General features: G+C 40.4%; 1 protein-coding gene across 1 annotated transcript; it reads right to left on the reverse strand.

Moving 5' to 3' along the window:
• Positions 1 to 397: 397 nt before the first annotated feature.
• On the reverse strand, positions 398 to 18,178 carry LIX1L (limb and CNS expressed 1 like). The gene is made up of 6 exons (XM_074188642.1): positions 17,773 to 18,178; positions 8,418 to 8,581; positions 5,725 to 5,865; positions 3,828 to 3,923; positions 3,232 to 3,309; positions 398 to 2,715 (listed from the first exon to the last, which is right to left on the reverse strand). Exons 1-6 carry the CDS (start codon positions 18,065 to 18,067, stop codon positions 2,473 to 2,475), a joined length of 1,017 nt encoding a protein of 338 aa, XP_074044743.1. The 5' UTR covers positions 18,068 to 18,178; the 3' UTR covers positions 398 to 2,472.
• Between the last annotated feature and the right edge of the window lie 48 nt (positions 18,179 to 18,226).

Below are 18,226 nucleotides of genomic sequence, written 5' to 3' on the forward strand. Positions count from 1 at the left end.
TTGTATCTCCACTATCCAGGATTATGGCACTCATTAAATATTTTTAATTAATTAACTCAATGCAGAAGGGAAAGGGTTAGGTATATGTTCCATCTCAAAAATATAAAAGGAATAAAGTGCTAAATGAGGCAGTATTTGTTAGACAGTACTAAATAACTACTAAAATACTGAACCTTACCATTTGAGAAGCTAGACTGCCTTTAGATTGCTAAACTCTGATTAGTCAGGGCAGAAAAAAGTTGCTTCCACCAGAGATTAGAAGGTAAAAGACAGATAAATTAGTTGCCACACTTTTCCCCCCTCTTATTCTTTGTTTTAAGGGATGTGTGTCTGTCTGGAAAGGGAAAGGATATAATTAGAAAAAGAAGTGATGAAAAAAAGAGTCAATCTGACTGACTACAGAAAAATGATTTTTAATTGTATAAAAATGTGCATACAAAATACATAGAAAGTAGTAAAAGTTATGACACATAAAATTGAAGAAGGGCAGCATGAGTACTATCTCAACCTCATTGGGATCTAACTATGAAATGAGACAAGACCCAACAGCTTGTGGCAGATTTAGGGACCAGCTCCCTATTCTTTCCCAGGGAGATGGTAACAAGGAGAAGAAAAATGAATCCAGATGAAAGGGCAGGTGATATGGAAATTCAAATACCAAATGTACCAACTAGAAGCAATCACATCTCTGACCTAACACAGAGTAGGAGCTTTTTACATCTATCTATATTTGGGGGGGCAGGAAATAGGACCTCAGGAGTGAGGGTGAGCCCATTCTAGGTGCAAGTGTAATTTGTAACTATCACCTGTCCTTTTGAGCCCATATGTAGTGGTTACTTAAAGAGTTTTGAAATGAAAAGAATTGCTCATCTAATCTGAAGGAGGAAGTTGGGCCACATTGCCTAATTTTCCTAAAAGTAAAGATTATGACTGAGCAAAGATTAAATGAGTATCGACCAATGACAGAAAATAGCTGCAAAATAAGATGATTCCCCAAACCCAATTTAGAAAGTGCATTCAAAGTAATATATATTAGTGTAAAGGAGGTTGTAGAAGCAAATCAGAAATATATCTCAGAGAAACCTCAAGGCCATAAGGATAGTTCTTGAGTGCTATTTCAGAAAATCCTTCCTATATACTTCCTCAAGGGAGAATGAGGTAGGAGAACTCACTCCCTAGTGAAAAGACACAAAATCAGAATTGTAGAGATAAGCAGCTGGTCCTGGATCTCTTCACCAAACTTTCCAGAGAGGAAATCCAACCAGATCAGTGTCCAGCCCACTTTACTAGACAACTCATTCATGGATTAACTGAGTTTTGTAAGAGGCAATATGATGTAGAGAGGCACTAGCCCTAGACTTCAGACATAGGTTCCAATTCCACCTCCAACTCTGAGCATCAGTTTCTTCAAAAAAAATATGGGAATAATATTACTTACACTACCTACCTTAAAGAGTTGTAAGGTAAATGCTTTATAAACTTTAAAGCATCATATAAATGTGTGCAACTACTACTACTACTATAATAACTGATTAGTAGCTTCTGTCGGTAGGTAAAACAGTAGCTATTTAGGGGAAGAAGAAAAGTCCTCCACAGGTAGAAACCTATCCTTTCTAAGGAGCCAAATGATATATATCATCAGTATGTATGCATTCAACATACAAGTTTTATTGTCTCCAGGGAGCAAAAAGGCCCTAAGCCAGCCCTGGTTGTAAATTAAAAGGAGAAAGGGAAGGTTGAAGAGAAACAAGAATTTCAGAACCCATCACTTAGCTCTGCAGTATGAACTGTACCAAAAAATCCTGGCAGCATCTTGGATTGGTGAAGACCTCCAAGTTATACTTAGGATCACTCTTCAACTCCCCTGGCCTCCCCCCTCCCAGATTCTCAGGTGGCAATTAAGTATAAGATGTAAGGCATCCCTGTCCTGAGCTAGAATGTGAGGGGACCTTAGAATAAAATGGCATGGCGGGATCTAATAGGAATGACTTGATCTTGATGAGGTCCTATTCAAGGCAATCCAAAGCCTGAAGCTTCATGTTCTTATGTACCCTGTTTAATTCAAAGGGGAAGTAGGAATTGGAGCTGGGATTGGAGGACAGGGAGCTTGGGTTCAAAGCTCTTACTCAAGTTGGCTATGTTTTCCAAAGGCAGTCAGAGGTCCCTGTACCAAACAAGCCAACCAGAAGCTCCAGAAACACTTTGTACTCATAGAGAACTTCTTTTCAGTAAACTTGAAAACTTGTCAATATGAGAGTCCATAGATGCCTCCATGTAGAGTTTCAAATGAAACAATTGTGGAAAAGATCAGAAAAGAAGAAAATGGCTTTCCTAGTCAGATAGGAAACCAGACCCAGATTTAGTATTTTTAAAAGTGTAAAAAAGGAGTAAGTCTGTACAGAAAAATGTCCAAGTCTTAGAAAATAGATGTGCAAACAGAGGCTTGGAAAGGTGTGGTAGGGGTGGAAATGTCTAGCAATTAGAAGAGTGCATGGTGCCCAATTGCCCAGCAGCCAGCATGAGAATGTCCTTCTTCTCCTTGTGGAAGCGCAGCTCTTTGCCAGCCAGCCGGGCCTCATCCAGCTCCCTCTCAGTGGATGCCAGCTCTCTGGAAAGTGCTCCTGGTACACCTTGCTCCCGGCTTACCCAGTCCAGTGCCATCTGGTGGCGAATATCATCATCCAAGGCTCTGTGTGAATAGTGAGCCAGCACCTCCTGGCAAAAAAGGGGAATGGGAAGGTCATTTAGTTGAGAAGGAGGTTCATGACATCTTGATTCAACCAAAAATTAAAGAGTGTATTTGTTATGGAGTCTACTGACAGCAGGACAGTCTTGAAATTTCAAATGGGGGGGGGGGGGCAGCTAGGTGGTGCAGTGGATAGAGCACCAGCCCTAGAGTCAGGAACACCTGAGTTCAAATCTGGCCTCAGACACTTAATAATTACCTAGCCATGTGGCCTTGGGTAAGCCACCTAACCCTTAAGTCTTGAAAAAAGCTAAAAATAAATAAATAAATTTCAAATGGGCCATAGGGAAAACTCCCAATAGGGAAAGCAAGGGAGCAAAAAAAATCTAAGGTCAAGACTGAAGAAGAGAAAGTTAGGGTTGAGTAAGCAAGAAAGCCAGTATCGGTTTTGACATTCCTGACCTAGCAGAGATAGACCTGCTCAGTGTTAGATCTAACAAACCATCTTAATAACAGCACTTTCTTTTCTTGTGATCTCTCCTTACCTGTCGAGAACATTGTCTCTCTCTCATGGCCTTCAGGCTACCATTCCAATGTAATAGCTGGAAAACTGTCATCAGCTCCTGGGGAAAAGAATGGGACAAAGTTATGAAAAGAAAATACTGTGGCTGCCCTTTTTGATCCCTGGGAACATAGAGTCAAAAACTGAGGACATATGTAAAACTGAATAGTTCTTTAAGATCTAATCAAGCTATCATTAAGCACAGACAGCTTATTTAGGCAGAACAATGTTTATGTGTGGAAAAGTTTAAAACAGAAAAATCACATCAACTTAAAAGTTTACTTGATGGAGAAACGTAAGAAGAAAGTAAAAAGTTTTGCCTGGCTCACTCTTCCAAGATGACACATCCCTAGAATGGAACTGAGATCCAACTCTGGAAGGTAAAGACAACAGGACTACAAAAGGAATTTTCCAGGTGACTATGAGTCTCCTGGGGTAGAAGTGCTGCTAGAGAGAAAGGATACCAGAGGAGCAGGGAACCTCTGCTAAAGCAAAGGAAAGGAGACCAGCCAGATAAACTAGACCCTTCTAGTCACACAGAACACAAGTGTTCCAGCTGGAGAGAAACCAAGATGGTACCTGGAATTCCAGCATCGACTTGCCCTTGTTGGACTCCAGCATGAAGCGGAAGGCCCCGATCCCTGTGTTGGGGTTGTCGGCCTCTTCCCTGTTGCCCTGATCAAAGAGATGTTCAAAAGAAAGGTGAGTTTTCAGGGCACAATAGTCCTAGGTTGACAAGCTTTGCAAAAGAGAACAAACCTGTTTCTGATTTTTATTGTAGGTAAATGAGAGCTTTTTTAAACTAGCATTTATGAAGCACCAACTGTGTGCTCTGCTGGGGGTTTGAAGGAGACAGGTGACATTTTTATACCCATTTTGCCAATAAGGAAACTGATAAATGACTTGCCCAGGTTCAAACAGACAGTGAGCAGGTTGGATCTGTGCCACCTATGGTTCTGTGTATAAACCCAAAGGGGCAGAGTCGGGCTCCACCAAAGGGGTCCATGAGGTCCCTTGCTCTTGGACCTGAGCTCTGGGAAGTTGTCCAGAAGCATCTGCCTGGCACACTTTCTGAAGGTTGACAGAAGCTGCTAAGATGGATATAAGACGTAGGCAGAAGTGACTTAAAGGGTCAAGGTTGTATAAGGAGCAAGTAAGAAACCTATTCTATGAACTACAACAGACAAGGATCCTGTTGGGGTGCAGTTACTGAGAGCAGCAAGGATGGCAAAATCCTAGAGATGGGGGATAGGTGAAGAAGTCCTTTTTCATGGTTTTTTGAAGGGGCAGGGATAATAACTACATTTTTTCCCTCACTAATTCCTTTCTGCCCCTAAGTAGATGAAAAATCTCCTCTAGCCCAACTTGACTTATTCTTTCTCCTCCTATCTAGATTAAAAAGCAATTGGAAAATTGGGCTATAAATGGCGTGGTCAGGACTACTGGGTGAGAGGAAGCAACTATTCCCATTACTCCTCCCCATCATAGAGTCAATCTACATTGCACTTCAACCTTTACTAAACCACCTGACACAGTAACTCCAAAGTTATCAAATTATGTATTTTTTTAATTTGCAAGAGATTTTTAATTCATTAAGTTCACTGTGGAAAGAAAAGCATAAAGAGTGACTCGTCAAGGTCATACACCTTGTACTTGTGGCAGAACTAGTGCCAGAGAGCAAAGGATTTTGTCTAACATTAGATAAAACTGATTTCAGCTTGACCTAGGATTTCCCCATATAATTGATTTGCAGTGGTTTTCCTAATTAATTTTGCATTCTCAAAATACACTGAGATTGAGAGAAAGAGTGCTACACTAGGTCACAGGGGAACACATATAATGATTAAAAATGTGCCCCAACTGATCTTCAATGCAGATAACAAACATTACTAGAATAAATGTGTATTTTTCTTCACCTTGATCAAAAAGCAGTTACTTCATGGCTACAGAGAGGCAGCTATACAGTTTGGGAATGGGGTGGGGAGGGTATAGGATGGAAAATAGCAGTATCTATGGCAGAGTTATTATCTTAGACCAAAAAAGCTCATTTGCAGGATGGACCATGATCACTTTAAAGGTTAAAGGTGGAGTTTTGCCTCACTCCCACATCCATCCCCACCCCGTAAAAAGATCAGAGTTAGGTAAGGTCATATAAAAGGATTCCTTGCAAAAATTCATCAAGAAATGTGGAGGGAATAGATATATACAGAAGAGAAGGGAATGTTTCAAGCCAGAAAAGAACAAACAGAAGTTAAACATATTTTTATTTTGGCATATCTCTAACATTTCCTGATTCACTAGTAAACTTCGGGGATTCCAAATGCTATAAAAGAAAAAAGAGCACACAAACACAGAGTAAAAACAAGAAATGGATAATGAAAAACAAAAGAAACAATGAAAGAGTAGGCAGGCAAAGGAAGGAAAGTTTTTTGACTCTCCCACCCCACTTTCTCCCATTCCAAATCCAAGTGCTTACATTGAAAGATGCCAGGGCCTCTGAGACACTCTTTTCAATGAAGTCATCTGTGATTCTTCGGGAGGGATGTTCGTTAAACACAGAGTTCATTAGTGCAATCTTTGCAGCACTCCTACGGGCCTCAGCTTTTGTTGGGCAAAACTGGGCAGGAAGAGAGAGACAGGAAGGGAACTCTTGAGTGTGTATATGTTTATATTTGGAAAGGAGGAAACAGAGGGAGAGAGAAAGGAAAAGCAAATGGATGAAAAATCAGTTGTGCTCAAAACACTCAAGTTTTCCTTAGAAAATGGCTCCGAAGCTTGGAACCATACACAATTTTGCCTCAACATCCTGAAGTCATTAAGAGGGAGCTGGAGATTGCTGTAATCCACACCATGCTGAATGCAGAATGAAGGAGGCAGCTGAAGTCAGGATATAATCACTGTACATGAAAAATGCTCCTGTTCAAACTGTCAACAGAATTAATTACTCAAAAGCCAAACTCTGGCTGGCCGGTTAGGAATCTGTCATGTTCTCTGGCTCTGGGATGGGAATAGGGGATTGGGGGTTGGAGGATTTTTTTCCCCCTTCTCTTTTTTTGTATCTATCCAAAAACTTCAAGACAAGAATAAAAATCTCACTTGGGGCTAAGGACTCACTATCCTCTGGGTTCCTTTTACCCCAATAGCTGCAGGAAGACTAAGGTTAGGTATGGATTTCCAAATTAGAATGTAAAGTCCAAAAGTAAAGGTAAGATGAAGCAGAGAAAAAAATAAATGCTTTTTGTGCATGCACTCAACACAAGAACCATATTCAGTCTTATTTTTAAAATCCAAACAAAGTCCCTCTACTTCTTAGATGGTCCTATTTCAGCTCCCCAAACTGATCATAATGGCTATTCAAATGTCAATTTAAAAAATTCAAATGCCATTTTTAAAAAGTTTTTTGCAAGTCAACGGGGTTAAGGGGCTTGCCCAAGGCCACACAGCTAGGTAATTATTAAGTGTCTGAGGCTGGATTTGAACCCAGGCACTCCCAACTCTAGGGGCAGTGCTCTATCCACTGCACCACCTAGCCACCCCACCAAATGCCATTTTTAAAAAAATGATTTAAGATTAAGGCAAAAGAGAAGGTAGTGGAGGTAAGGAAGAAGGTAAATTGTGCTTAGACATCGCCTATATCAGTTGGTTTGCAGCAACAATAGGCTATTTCATACTTTTCTAAAGTTTTCTTAAATTGACAACACTGAAGTCAGGGTTCTGGTCCTACTCTACTGACACTGCTTTTCTCTTTCTTATTCTCATAAATCTGCCCTCCTTCCTCCCTCCTCACTAGCCTGATGTATCTACTTTACATAGATAAGTTGGCCTAGCAGTCTGTAGTAGAACATGGAAATGAACCTCAGAAACAAGTATTAGTGAGAAAGCCATGTTAGATTGTATATGTCAAAATGTGAGCAGAAGAGGGGCAACTCAGCAGAGAGACCAGGAAAGAAAACCATCCCCTGCCCTTGAAAGGGTCTTTTCTCAGGCCAGGCCTCATCAAACAGTGAAGAGGGATGGATGGGGAAAATGACACCTTGTTTTCTAGAAGAGATTGCATACTAGTAAAGATGCCGCTTAGCCTCTGTATGCGTGTGTGTGTGTGTGTGTGTGTGTGTTTTCTCTGAAATACTTAAGGATTGTGAGAGGAAAAAGTACATCCAATAATTTGGTATGAATATACCTATTCCTCTAAGGTTGTATTTGAAGCTGGGATTCATTCATAATGGGGTTATTTGAATTGTGAAACACAGAACAAAGATTTCTATTTTCTATCACTTTTCACCCAATCTCTTCATCTACAATAAAGGGCCACTTAGAGGGCTGCCTGTTTTGAAAGTGATAAGTCAGAGAATCTCAGACAATCACTTCATTATAATGTTTTTCCTATTTTAAGATTTATCTAAATGCTATAGATATTAATTTTTGAAAAATCATGTATTCTGTGCTTGTAAACTGGGAGAAAGGATGGGGACTTACTACCTTTCTCACTTACCAATCAATATCCTCATTTAATATTTTTTTTTCCAATAAGGATCGAATTTTAGAACTGGCTCTAATCTAGTCCAATCCCTTCTTTCTCTTCCAGAGTCAGTGATTTGTCTAAAGTCACATGGCTTATTAATGATAAAGCCAGGTCTCATAACTCTTAAACCAAGGCTTTTTCCATCATACCTCACTGCCTCCCTTTGATCCCTTAGGGTCCTCAACACCGAGCCAAATTTAGCTGACTTACTTTCTCCAGCAGCTGCACAGTAAGATCAGGCCAAGAAATGAAGAAAAAACTTGCAATTCTCCAAAAGGAGAGATGGCAAGGAGTAGGATGTTCTGTTATACAACAGGCTTGGGCTGCAGGCTAGAGAACTAATCACCTAAAGCAAAGGACAAACAAGCCATGATGGCCCAGGTTCAGGTTTGGAAATGTCATCTCATTCAGACACAAGGAAAGTTTGGAGTCTCAGAAAATTCAGGCAAAGCTTAGCCTTAGATTCTTTGGTGGTAAAATAAGAAAAAACCTCAAATATTTGCCATAATAACTATTGGTATTAATCCCCAAATATGTGTTTTCGGCAAGAATTTAGGACTACTTTCAAGTAGCTGATGATTAGCAGGAGAGAGAGGCAGAAGTATTTGAGCTTTCATTTTGGCTACTGCAAAGCTGTGAGCTCTTACCTGGAAACTACCGAAGCAACTTCCTCCAGGTAGAGTAACATAACAGACATATGGGGGGCTGTTTGATGGTACCATTTCATAAACCACAAGAGCTCCATTCTTCAGGTCAGCTCCACGGGACTGCTTCATCTGCCAAAATTCCTGCAGAGCTTCCACTACATTCACTACATAAAAAAAAGAGAAAGCCAGCTTCAGGAGCAACTCCAAACCTCGTACATGGGCTATGATTCTACTCCTTCGTTCACCACTCCTCTTCTAATTAGCTTAACCTTGTAAACCTAACTTATGGCAAAGTCCATGCTTGCCACTGGCAACTCCATAGCTTCATTCCAAGAAATCCAGTGAGTAGCCATTATATCCCTTTGTCCTTGGCCACAGTGTATAATATCCTAAACTCAAGAGGTCTTGTTCTAAGCAAAACTTCCAAGAATAGTCAGCTCTTGATAGTCCCTCCCTATCTGGTAGAGAAGAAAGAATGCATTATCCCACAAACAGACCACTGACCTTGGGGGAAAATCTGAACCCTATTTTGTGATACTCATCATATTTTTGGAGAGCAACTAGGTACCTAATTGGACTCTTCCTACACACTGGCTGACATCAATATGGATGAATATTTCTTAGGAACCTAGGATTTAGAAGTGGAAGATACCTGAGAGATTTAGCAGATCATTAGTTAATCACCACATATTTATTAAACATCAAACCCCTTACTTTAGAGCTGAAGAACCAGAAAGATGGATTACTTTGCCTATAGAAGCAAGAACTAGAATCCAAACTAAAGTCCTAGGTCTCCAAATTCTCCACTTTGACATTCCCACTATACTCCTCTACCTTCTAAAGCATTTTTTTTAGTTTTTTTTTACAAGGCAATGGCATTAAGTGGCTTGCCCAAGGCCACACAGGTAATTATTAAGTGTCTGAGGCTGGATTTGAATTCAGGTACTCCTGACTCCAGGGACCATGCTCTATCCACTGCGCCACCTAGCCACCCCATACCTTCTATTTCTTTCTATAGATATTATTGAATTCATGGTAGAACTATTCCTGAGCCAGTCTTGCTGGTAATTAGCTCTCAGTGTCATACTTTGTTACTGAATTTCAGAAAGATTCCTTACTTTTATCCCTCAAATTTTAAGATCCCTGCATGCCCTGAACAGCTTCCATCTCCTGATCCCTGCCATGACATACAAATCCTATGGTCTAGGTCATTAACTATTTTGCAAGAATTTTTAAATTAATCTTATTTGTTTTCCAATTATATATAATAGTAGTTTCTACCTATCACTTTCTGTAAGGTTTTGAATTTTATAATTTTTCCCTAAACCTCCCTTCCCTCCCCCCATTCCCCCGACAGAAGGCAGTCTGATAATCTTTACATTGTTTCCATGCTACACATTGATTGAAATTGAATGTGTTGGGGTAGCTAGGTGGTGCAATGGATAAAGCACTGGCCCTGGAGTCAGGAGTACCTGGGTTCAAATCTGATCTCAGACACTTGATGATTACCTAGCTGTGTGGCCTTGGGCAAGCTTTACCTTGCAAAAACCTTAAAAAAAAAAAGAAATTGAGTGTGTTAAGAGAGAAATCATATCTTTGAGGATAAAATAAAATATTAGAGCTAGCAAAATTATGTAGTACCTAAGATACTTTTTTTAAAAAATTGAAGATAATAGACTTGGTCTTTTTGTTTAATCTTCACAGTTCTTTCTCTGGGTATAGATGGTATTCTCTGTTGCAGGTACTCTAAAATTATCCCTGAGGAATGAGCAAGTCCATCAAGGTTGATTATCACCCACATGCTGCTGTTAGGGTGTACAATGTTCTTCTGGTTCTCCTCATCTCACTCAACATCAGTTCATGCAAGTCTTTCCAGGAATCTCTGAAATCCCATCCCTCTTGGTTTCTAATAGAACAATAGTGTTCCATAACATACATATACCAGTTTGTTCAGCCATTCCCCAATTGATGAATATTTACTCAATTTCCAATTCTTTGCTACCACAAACAGGGCTGCTATGAATATTTTTGTTCAAATGATGTTTTTACCTTTTTGCATGATCTCTTTATGGTAGAGACCCAATAGTGGTATTGCTGGATCAAAGGGTATGTACATTTTTATTTGCAAGGATTTTTAATGATAAATATGTTTTTTATTTTTTCCCCAATAAAGGTAATTTTCAGCATTCATCCGTTTTCAAGATTATAAGTTCATGATGCTGAGTAAGATGAGCAGAACCAGAAATACATTGTACACCCTAACAGCAACATGGGGTTGATGATCAACCTTGATGGACTTGCTCATTCCATCAGTGCAATAATCAGGGACAATTTGGGGCTCTTTGCAGTGGAGAATACCATCTGTATCCAGAGAAAGAACTGTGGATTTTGAACAAAGACCAAGGACTATTACCTTTAATTTAGAAAAAAATTGATATCTTATTGTCTGATCTCGCTATCTCTTATCCTTTATGCTTCTTCCTTAAGGATATGATTGCACTCTCACCACACTCAATTTGGATCAATGTATACCATGGAAACAATGTAAAGATTGGCAAATTGCCTTCTGGGGTGGGGGGTGGTGGAGGGAGAGAAGTAAGATTAAGGAGAAAAATTGTAAAACTCAAATAAAATCTTTATAATTCAAAAAAAAAGATTATAAGTCCAAATTTTTCTATCATCCTTCCCTCCCACTCTCCATGGTGGCAAACAATCTGGTCAAAGTTGTATATGATCTGTATCCCAAAGAGATCACAAAAAAGGGTAAAAAACCCTTTAGCAACTCTTTTCATACAGCAAAGAATTGGAAATGCCCTCAATTGGTTGAATAAATTATGGTATGAGGATGTAATAGAATACTATTATTCTGTAAGACATCATGAATGGATGAGACTTCAGAAAAGCCCTGGGAAGACTTATATGAACTGTCGAAGAGTGAAGTGAGAGAAGAAGCAGAAGAACATTATAAACACTAACAACAACATTGATGATCAACTCTGAAGGACTTGCACATTTCAGCATCATTTCACATTGCATCATTTTCAGATCAAAGACAATTCTAAGACTTGTAATAGAAAATACCATCCATATTCAAAGAAGGAACTATGGGATTTGAATGCAGACCAAGGCTTACTATCTTTAATTTTTCAAAGTTGTTTTATGTATTATGTCTTTTTTTTCCATTTGGATTTGATTCTTCTTTCACAACATGATTAATATGAATCAGAGCAGTTAGGTGGTGCAATGGATAGAGCACTGGCCTTGGAGTCAGAAGGACCTGAATTGGAATCCAATTCTCAGACACTTAACACTTGCCATGTGACCTTGAACAAATCACTTAACCCTAACTGCTTCCCATCCAGGGCCATTTCCAGGAGTCCTGATTCATATCTGGTCACTGGACCCAGATGACTCTGGAGGAGAAAGTAAGGCTGGTGACTTAGCACAGCCCCCTCTCCCTCAGATCCAGTTCATGTGCTTGTCATGGTATCAAGGTGTCATGATTTTCTTTGAGAATGAAGGACAAGCATCATCAATAATGGATCTATGTTTGGCATACAAATGTCTAGCTTATTTTAGAATGTTTCCTTTTAGAGGGAGGGGGTAGAAAAAGGAGAGGGGGGAGAAAAATATAAAACTCAAAACTTTGTAAAAAAAGATAGTTGAAAATTAAAATAAATAAACAAACAAACAAACAAACAAACAAACAAATACATAACTCTAGACAATATAAAATACCTGGGATCATAGCTGCCAAAGCAAACCCGGGAACTAGTTAGTTATTTAAAAAAAAAGCTAATGTATACAAATAAAAATCAGATTTCAATAAAAAAAAAGTTGTAGATGAAAAAATGTGTCTAACATATTTCCCTTAGTCATGTTGCGAAAGAAGAATTAGAAATAAGGTGCAGAGAAAAATAAGAAAAACATAAAAGAAGTGATAAACATTTTTAAAAACATTTTATTTTAAAACTTGTTTCACAAACAAGTTAAAAAGCTTTGGTTTTCATTATAAATTTAACTTATAGAATTTTTTCACCTGCACTTTCACAGCAACCATGTTTCAAGATCATAAAACAACACAAACTCTAAATGTATATTGGTTTGATTTTAGTTTCTGGTGGCTCTCATTCTTACATTAGAGATGGGTGGGGTGGGGGGAAGGATTCTCTCATTTACTGGCCACCAGATCTTTCATTCTGTCTCTTTCCCACTCTCAGTATTAGGAAGGGCTCTTCTAAAGCCTTTCTGGCCCAAGCTGTTTAGCTATCATTGTTCTTTCTTTCTGGTCTTTTCAGCCCCAGTTCGCTCTTTGAGAAGATCTGCACAATAGACTGGGTGGCAGCTCTCCTGACAAGCAAACAACAGAGAAAAAGGGGAGAGGGAAGGGGTTATGGTGGGAACACAGTGAGAAAGATGGTCCCATTAAAAAGTCCACTCTCAACCTTCAACTACATCCCTCTCGGCACAAAATTCACATCTACCCTACAAATACAGCTTTGTCTCTCTTGCCTGTAACAAACTACCTGCTAACTTCTGCTCTTGGAGAGATCACTTAAAACTTAGGGAAAGAAAAAGGCTTATTTAAGGATGGCTGATGAATGCTGACAAAATGCTAAATAGAAAGGGGCAATTCATTTTTTTTATTTTTATTTTTTATTTTTATTTATTTTATTTTTAAATACAAAATACAAATACATATTTACCTATCAACAATTAACCTGCCTGTCATAAGTTGGTGGTAGGTATTAGAAATAAGAGAGAACAGGACCAAGAATAAAAGGATACACATTTATGAAAAAATATTTGCTGAACAAATAATTATATGTGACACACTGTGATGAATAGAGAAATGCATCAGTATAGTTTTTCTTTTAGAAGTTTACAATTCAAGATCGAAATTATGCTGAAAGAAGTATAAAACGCACATATATAAATACAATATAGTAAAAACATAAAAAGTGAAATGTATATATACACACACACAAGTATAAAATACAGGCATATACATTTTGGGTGGGGCTAGAAGGGGTGAGTAGATAATGTAACTGGGGAAAAGTGAAAGTCATGCTGGGAGTCCCCCCTAGCTATTATTGTTGTTGTTTGTCCTTCATTTTTGCAGAGTACCAATGACAACATAGGTGAATTGGATTTCAGTAAGACAGAACTGCACAAAGTCATCAGCCTCAGTCTCTCGCCTAGTAATCCTAGTAATCCTGTCCCAATCACAGGACAAAAGACAAGACTGGCATGAAGAGATGGGTAGAAGAGCAAAGCATTGTAGGTTGAAAAAAGTTATGAGGTTGAGTGAGACCTCATTTCTTAATTTCCCTTTCAGGGAATAATCTTATTCACTTAGCCTGATGCAGAATCAGAGAGCTCCAACTTCAGGGTCCTCCTACCAGCTGATGCTACTTAAAAAGGAAAAGAGAACATGATTTCTGTAAAAGTTGCTCTCCCTGACCCATTACACAAAAGCTTCAGAGACTTGTTGATTATAAATAATCATCTATTGAGCTGGATAATATTTTGGCTGAGCATGACACCATATGTCAAGATTTTAGCTAGGAGCCATAAAACACATTAGGCTCCTGGAACTATAAACAGAGCTTTAATATAAACACAAAGATGTACTTGTGGCACAGGAATTTAAGTTCAGAATATCTCCTAGTGAACAAAGGGATAAGAATTCACAGTAAAAAAAAAAGGGCAGGGAGGATTTAGAGAGGGTTTAGGAAGGAAAGTAAGGTAAAGAAATTGTGATTTTGGGGAGAGCTGACAATATAGAAAAACTAATCCAGAATGCAATGTCTAAACTATGGAAACCCTTGGTTTGGCAAGTTTAATTCCATAGCATTTAATAAACCCAGAATCTGGCTGTAATTCAGACAAGACATAGAAATTTTATTAAAAAGAGGAAGATAAAGAGAACAAATAAATTTATGCTGGTTTAGGGAGATTTAGATTAGGATGATAGAATATTTTATTCATGCTAATTATTCAAAGGCTCCAAGCAGATTAGTACTATCATAATCTCAAGGGAGAAAAATCAGAGAAGGATACTAAGCAAAGTTTTGCAGCAAAGAAAGGAACTTGGCTAATAGACTTCCACTGGTGCAATTATATAATTCTGAGGATTCAGATAAGCAGGAACATAAAAGGATAATGTGCTCTGGTGAATTAAGGGACAAGGGAGAATACTAAAACTGTTTAATCCCACATATTGTGCAGAGCTCACTCCTAAGAGTGTGTATTATAGGGGAGAAGACAGAAGAAAGAGAGGAAAGCTTACTGAGGGATTCAGAACACAAAGGAGAAAAAACTGAAGGGCTCTTAATCTAAGTGTTGAAGCCTAAGAAAATGTCATAAGGGAACATCTGAAAGTGATGAAAAGTTAGGACTGAAATAAGGCACATAGGTGAAGAAGGGGAAAGTCAAGCAAAGAATGACTGGTGGAGAAATAGAAGCAAATTTTGTTCCAGGGACAACTATTTCAGAATTCATCAGACCAGCTGCTAAAGGCCAAACCACCAGTCACTGGAAACATGGGTACAAAGCCATTGGCAGCTTCACCTAGGAAACTGAGGGAGGGTAAGTATTTCCATGTGGTCTGGAAGAACTCCCCACTTTAAAAAGTAGACTCCTCTTACTTGAGATAAAACTAACTGCCAAATTCTACAGACAGATATTTGCTGGATACTCAGTTAGAACTAGTTTGGGGATTCCATTAGAAAGAAAGGGAAGGCTGAAGTGAAAATCTAGGGAGTTTAGGAAGAGAAAATTGCACAATTTGAGACCTGATTGATAAGAATTGATAATAGTCTCCTTTGATTCTTCCTGCCCCTTTTTTCTGCATATTAAAATTAATGTTTATTTCTTCCAATTAACAAAAAAATTTTTCTCCACCTCCTATTTCATTTCCCCCTCAGGAAAAAGAAAAGAAAAACAAACCCTTGTAATGAAAAAAAGAAAAACAAAACCCTTGCAACAAATAGGCTTTATTAAGCAAAACAAACTGTTATATTGTCCTCATTGGAAAATGTTTCATTCTACACCCAGAATTTATCATCATTCTATTAGGAACTGTATAGCATTCTTTAGTGTCCAAATTCTGCAATTGTGCTTGGTCATTGCATTCATCTGAATTCTCAAGTCTTTCAAAACTGTTCATTTTTAAAATGCCATTGTTTAAGTTTTTCTCCTGGTTCTGCTCATTTCACTGTATCAGTTCATGTAAATCTTCTTAGGTTTCTCTGAAACTGTCTCCATTTCTTATGGAACAACTGGATTCCATTACATTCATATACCATAATTTGTTAATTTTTCAATTGAGGGAAACTCCCTAGTTTTCAGGCAGCTAGGTGAGATAGTGGATTGAATACTGGACCTGGAGTCAGGAAAACTCATCTTCTTAAATTCAAATCTGACCTCAGACACTTGTCACTTGTCACTTAAAGTCAATTCACCCTGTTTGCCTTAGTTTCCTCAGCTGTAAAATGGGCTGGAGAAGGAAATAGCAAACCACTCTAGGATCTTTGCCAAGAAAACGCTAAATGGGATCATGAAGAGTCAAATATGACTAGAAAGGGAAACTAGGTTTTCTATTCTTTGACACCACAAAAAAAAAAAAAAGGACTGCTATAAATATTTCTGTACCGGTGGATCCTTTTCTTCTGCTTTTTGAAAATTGTTTTTAATTGTTTCATAGGGATTTTTTTGTCATGAAGTAGTAGTATGCTCTTTTGCAGAATACTAAAACATTTACATAAGGGTTTCTGATTAGAGTTCAACTAGGTGCTCTGGAGATTTATCATAGAGCAGATTCCATTTTTCACAAATGATATGGAAATCCTGAAGAGAGAACCTTCTTGTGAAAAATTATTCTTAGACATAAATGATCTTCCTTCCATTCACTCCGTAACCCTCTGAAACTTGGTTTCTATGCTCATCACTCCACTAAACTGCTCTTTGAAATTTGCCAATCACCTCTTAAGTGGCAAAGCTGACAGTCTTTTTTCAATCTCTGCAGTTTTTGACACTCTTGACTTCCTTTTCTTCTCTGGGCTTTTGTGACAATGCTCTCTCCCGCTTCTCTCCTACTTGTTAGACTGAGTTTCTTCAGTATCCTTTGCTAGTTCATCATTCAAAATGTGCCCAGTAATTGTGGGTGTTCCCTAAGGCCCAGTCCTAGGTCCCTTAGTCATCCCTAACTCAGTTAATTTATCAGCTCTTATGTGCTTAATTATCATTTCTATACTCATTACTCTTAAATCTATTTAGTTAGCCCCAGTCTTTTTTTTTCTGGGGCTCAAGCCTGATGTTGTTGAAGGAACCTCATTCTTCCAAGCTCCTGGACTCCTCACTCATCCACCATATCTTAGTTATCAAATCTTGACATTCCATCTCTGCAACATTTCTCACATCTGACCCTTTTTCTCTAGGGATGCTAAATAACTTCCCCAACCAAGGTCAAACAGCTTTAACTGGGGGACTTTAACAGTCCAGTGTTCTTTCTGCAACATCACAATCTTTATTTATTTGAATGAATGAACAAACTGCTGGCTGCTTTTTTAACCGATGGGAGTGTACCTCCCCAAAGTGGAATGGTCAGAAACCTATCAAGGTGTATGTACATCAAGAAAACAATAGATAATGATGGTTACATCAGTTTACAATCCTTCCTCAATCAAAAATTTAAACTGGGTTAAAATTCATCATTGGCTACATTATAGCAAAAGAACTCCAGAGGAAAACGAAACATGTTTCCTTTAGGAGCTACAAAGTAACAATTTCAACACGTGAATTCTCTGGCCTCTCCAAAATGGTCCACGACTGAGGAAGGCCTGGCATCTCCTTCCACCCTTTCTTTAGAAGAAGCTCCACCAACAGTCGCCTCCCGGCCCAGAAAGAACCGCGGCACTGTGCAGAAGCTGCCTTCCCGTCCTCACACCTGGGCCCGCGCCTCCACCAATCACTGGACACAGTCTAGACACCGAGCATCCCTTCGGCTCCAAGCGCGCTTCTTGGGTGCCCAAGGTGCTCAGTCCGGGCACCCTGCCCCTCCCTCGGGCTGGCCCGGGCCCAGGTTTCCTGGGGCAGCCTCTCTGCCGCGGCTCCCTGCCCTCAAGCGGCGCCTCATCGGCCCCGCGGGCACTGGATGGGAATCCCAGTGGAAGCGGGCCGGCCACAATTCCCGGGCCAGGGGACTCGGGCCGGGCAGAGGGGAGGCCCGGCCGGGGCTCCGGGCCCAGCGTCCTAACGGCCCCCGAGCCTGGAGCGGGCCCAGGAAGGGGCAGGCTGGCTGCTCGGGGGAGGGGGGAGGGCGCCTGGCGGACCCGCCGGGCCCCAGACTCACCGCGGCCGTAACCCTGCGTGTGCTTGGCGAAGCTCCTCACCACGGCCTCCACGGCCTCGCGCAGCACGGCGGGGCTGCCCGTGGCGCCGGGCGGCAACGGGAGCCCCGCGGCCCCGGACAGCAGCAGCGGCGGCGGCGGGGGGGCCGGCGGCGGCGGGGCCGGAGGGGGGCCCCCCGGGGGGCTGGCGGCCGCCGCGGCGGCCCCGGTCACTCCGGGCCGCAGAGCGCGCAGAGTGCCCATCCCGCCGCCGCCGCCCACCCCGGGCTGCAGCCGCTGCGCTCGCAAGGTCTCCATCCCGGCGGGCTCCTCCGGCTTCCAGCCGCGGCCCAGCAAAGTCCTCGGTGGTCGCCTCCGGGCCCCGAGCTAACGGTCTGCGAGGTCTGGGACAGCCCGGGCCGCGCGCCTGGGGGCGGGGAGAGCCAGAGGGGCTCCACTAGCTGTCAGTCACGAAGG

The sequence above is a fragment of the Macrotis lagotis genome, chromosome 5 (assembly GCF_037893015.1).
Source record: "Macrotis lagotis isolate mMagLag1 chromosome 5, bilby.v1.9.chrom.fasta, whole genome shotgun sequence".
Classification (NCBI taxonomy): Eukaryota; Metazoa; Chordata; class Mammalia; order Peramelemorphia; family Peramelidae; genus Macrotis; species Macrotis lagotis.

Bases quoted from the DNA above. Each gene is read 5' to 3' on its own strand.
- LIX1L (XM_074188642.1), bottom strand. From the start codon at position 18,067: ATGGAGACCTTGCGAGCGCAGCGGCTGCAGCCCGGGGTGGGCGGCGGC. The intron at 3,924-5,724 runs GTAAGCACTTGG...CTCTTTGATCAG, and splicing joins AGGCCCTGGCATCTTTCAAT to GGCAACAGGGAAGAGGCCGA. The intron at 3,310-3,827 runs GTACCATCTTGG...TCTTTTCCCCAG, and splicing joins AGTCGATGCTGGAATTCCAG to GAGCTGATGACAGTTTTCCA.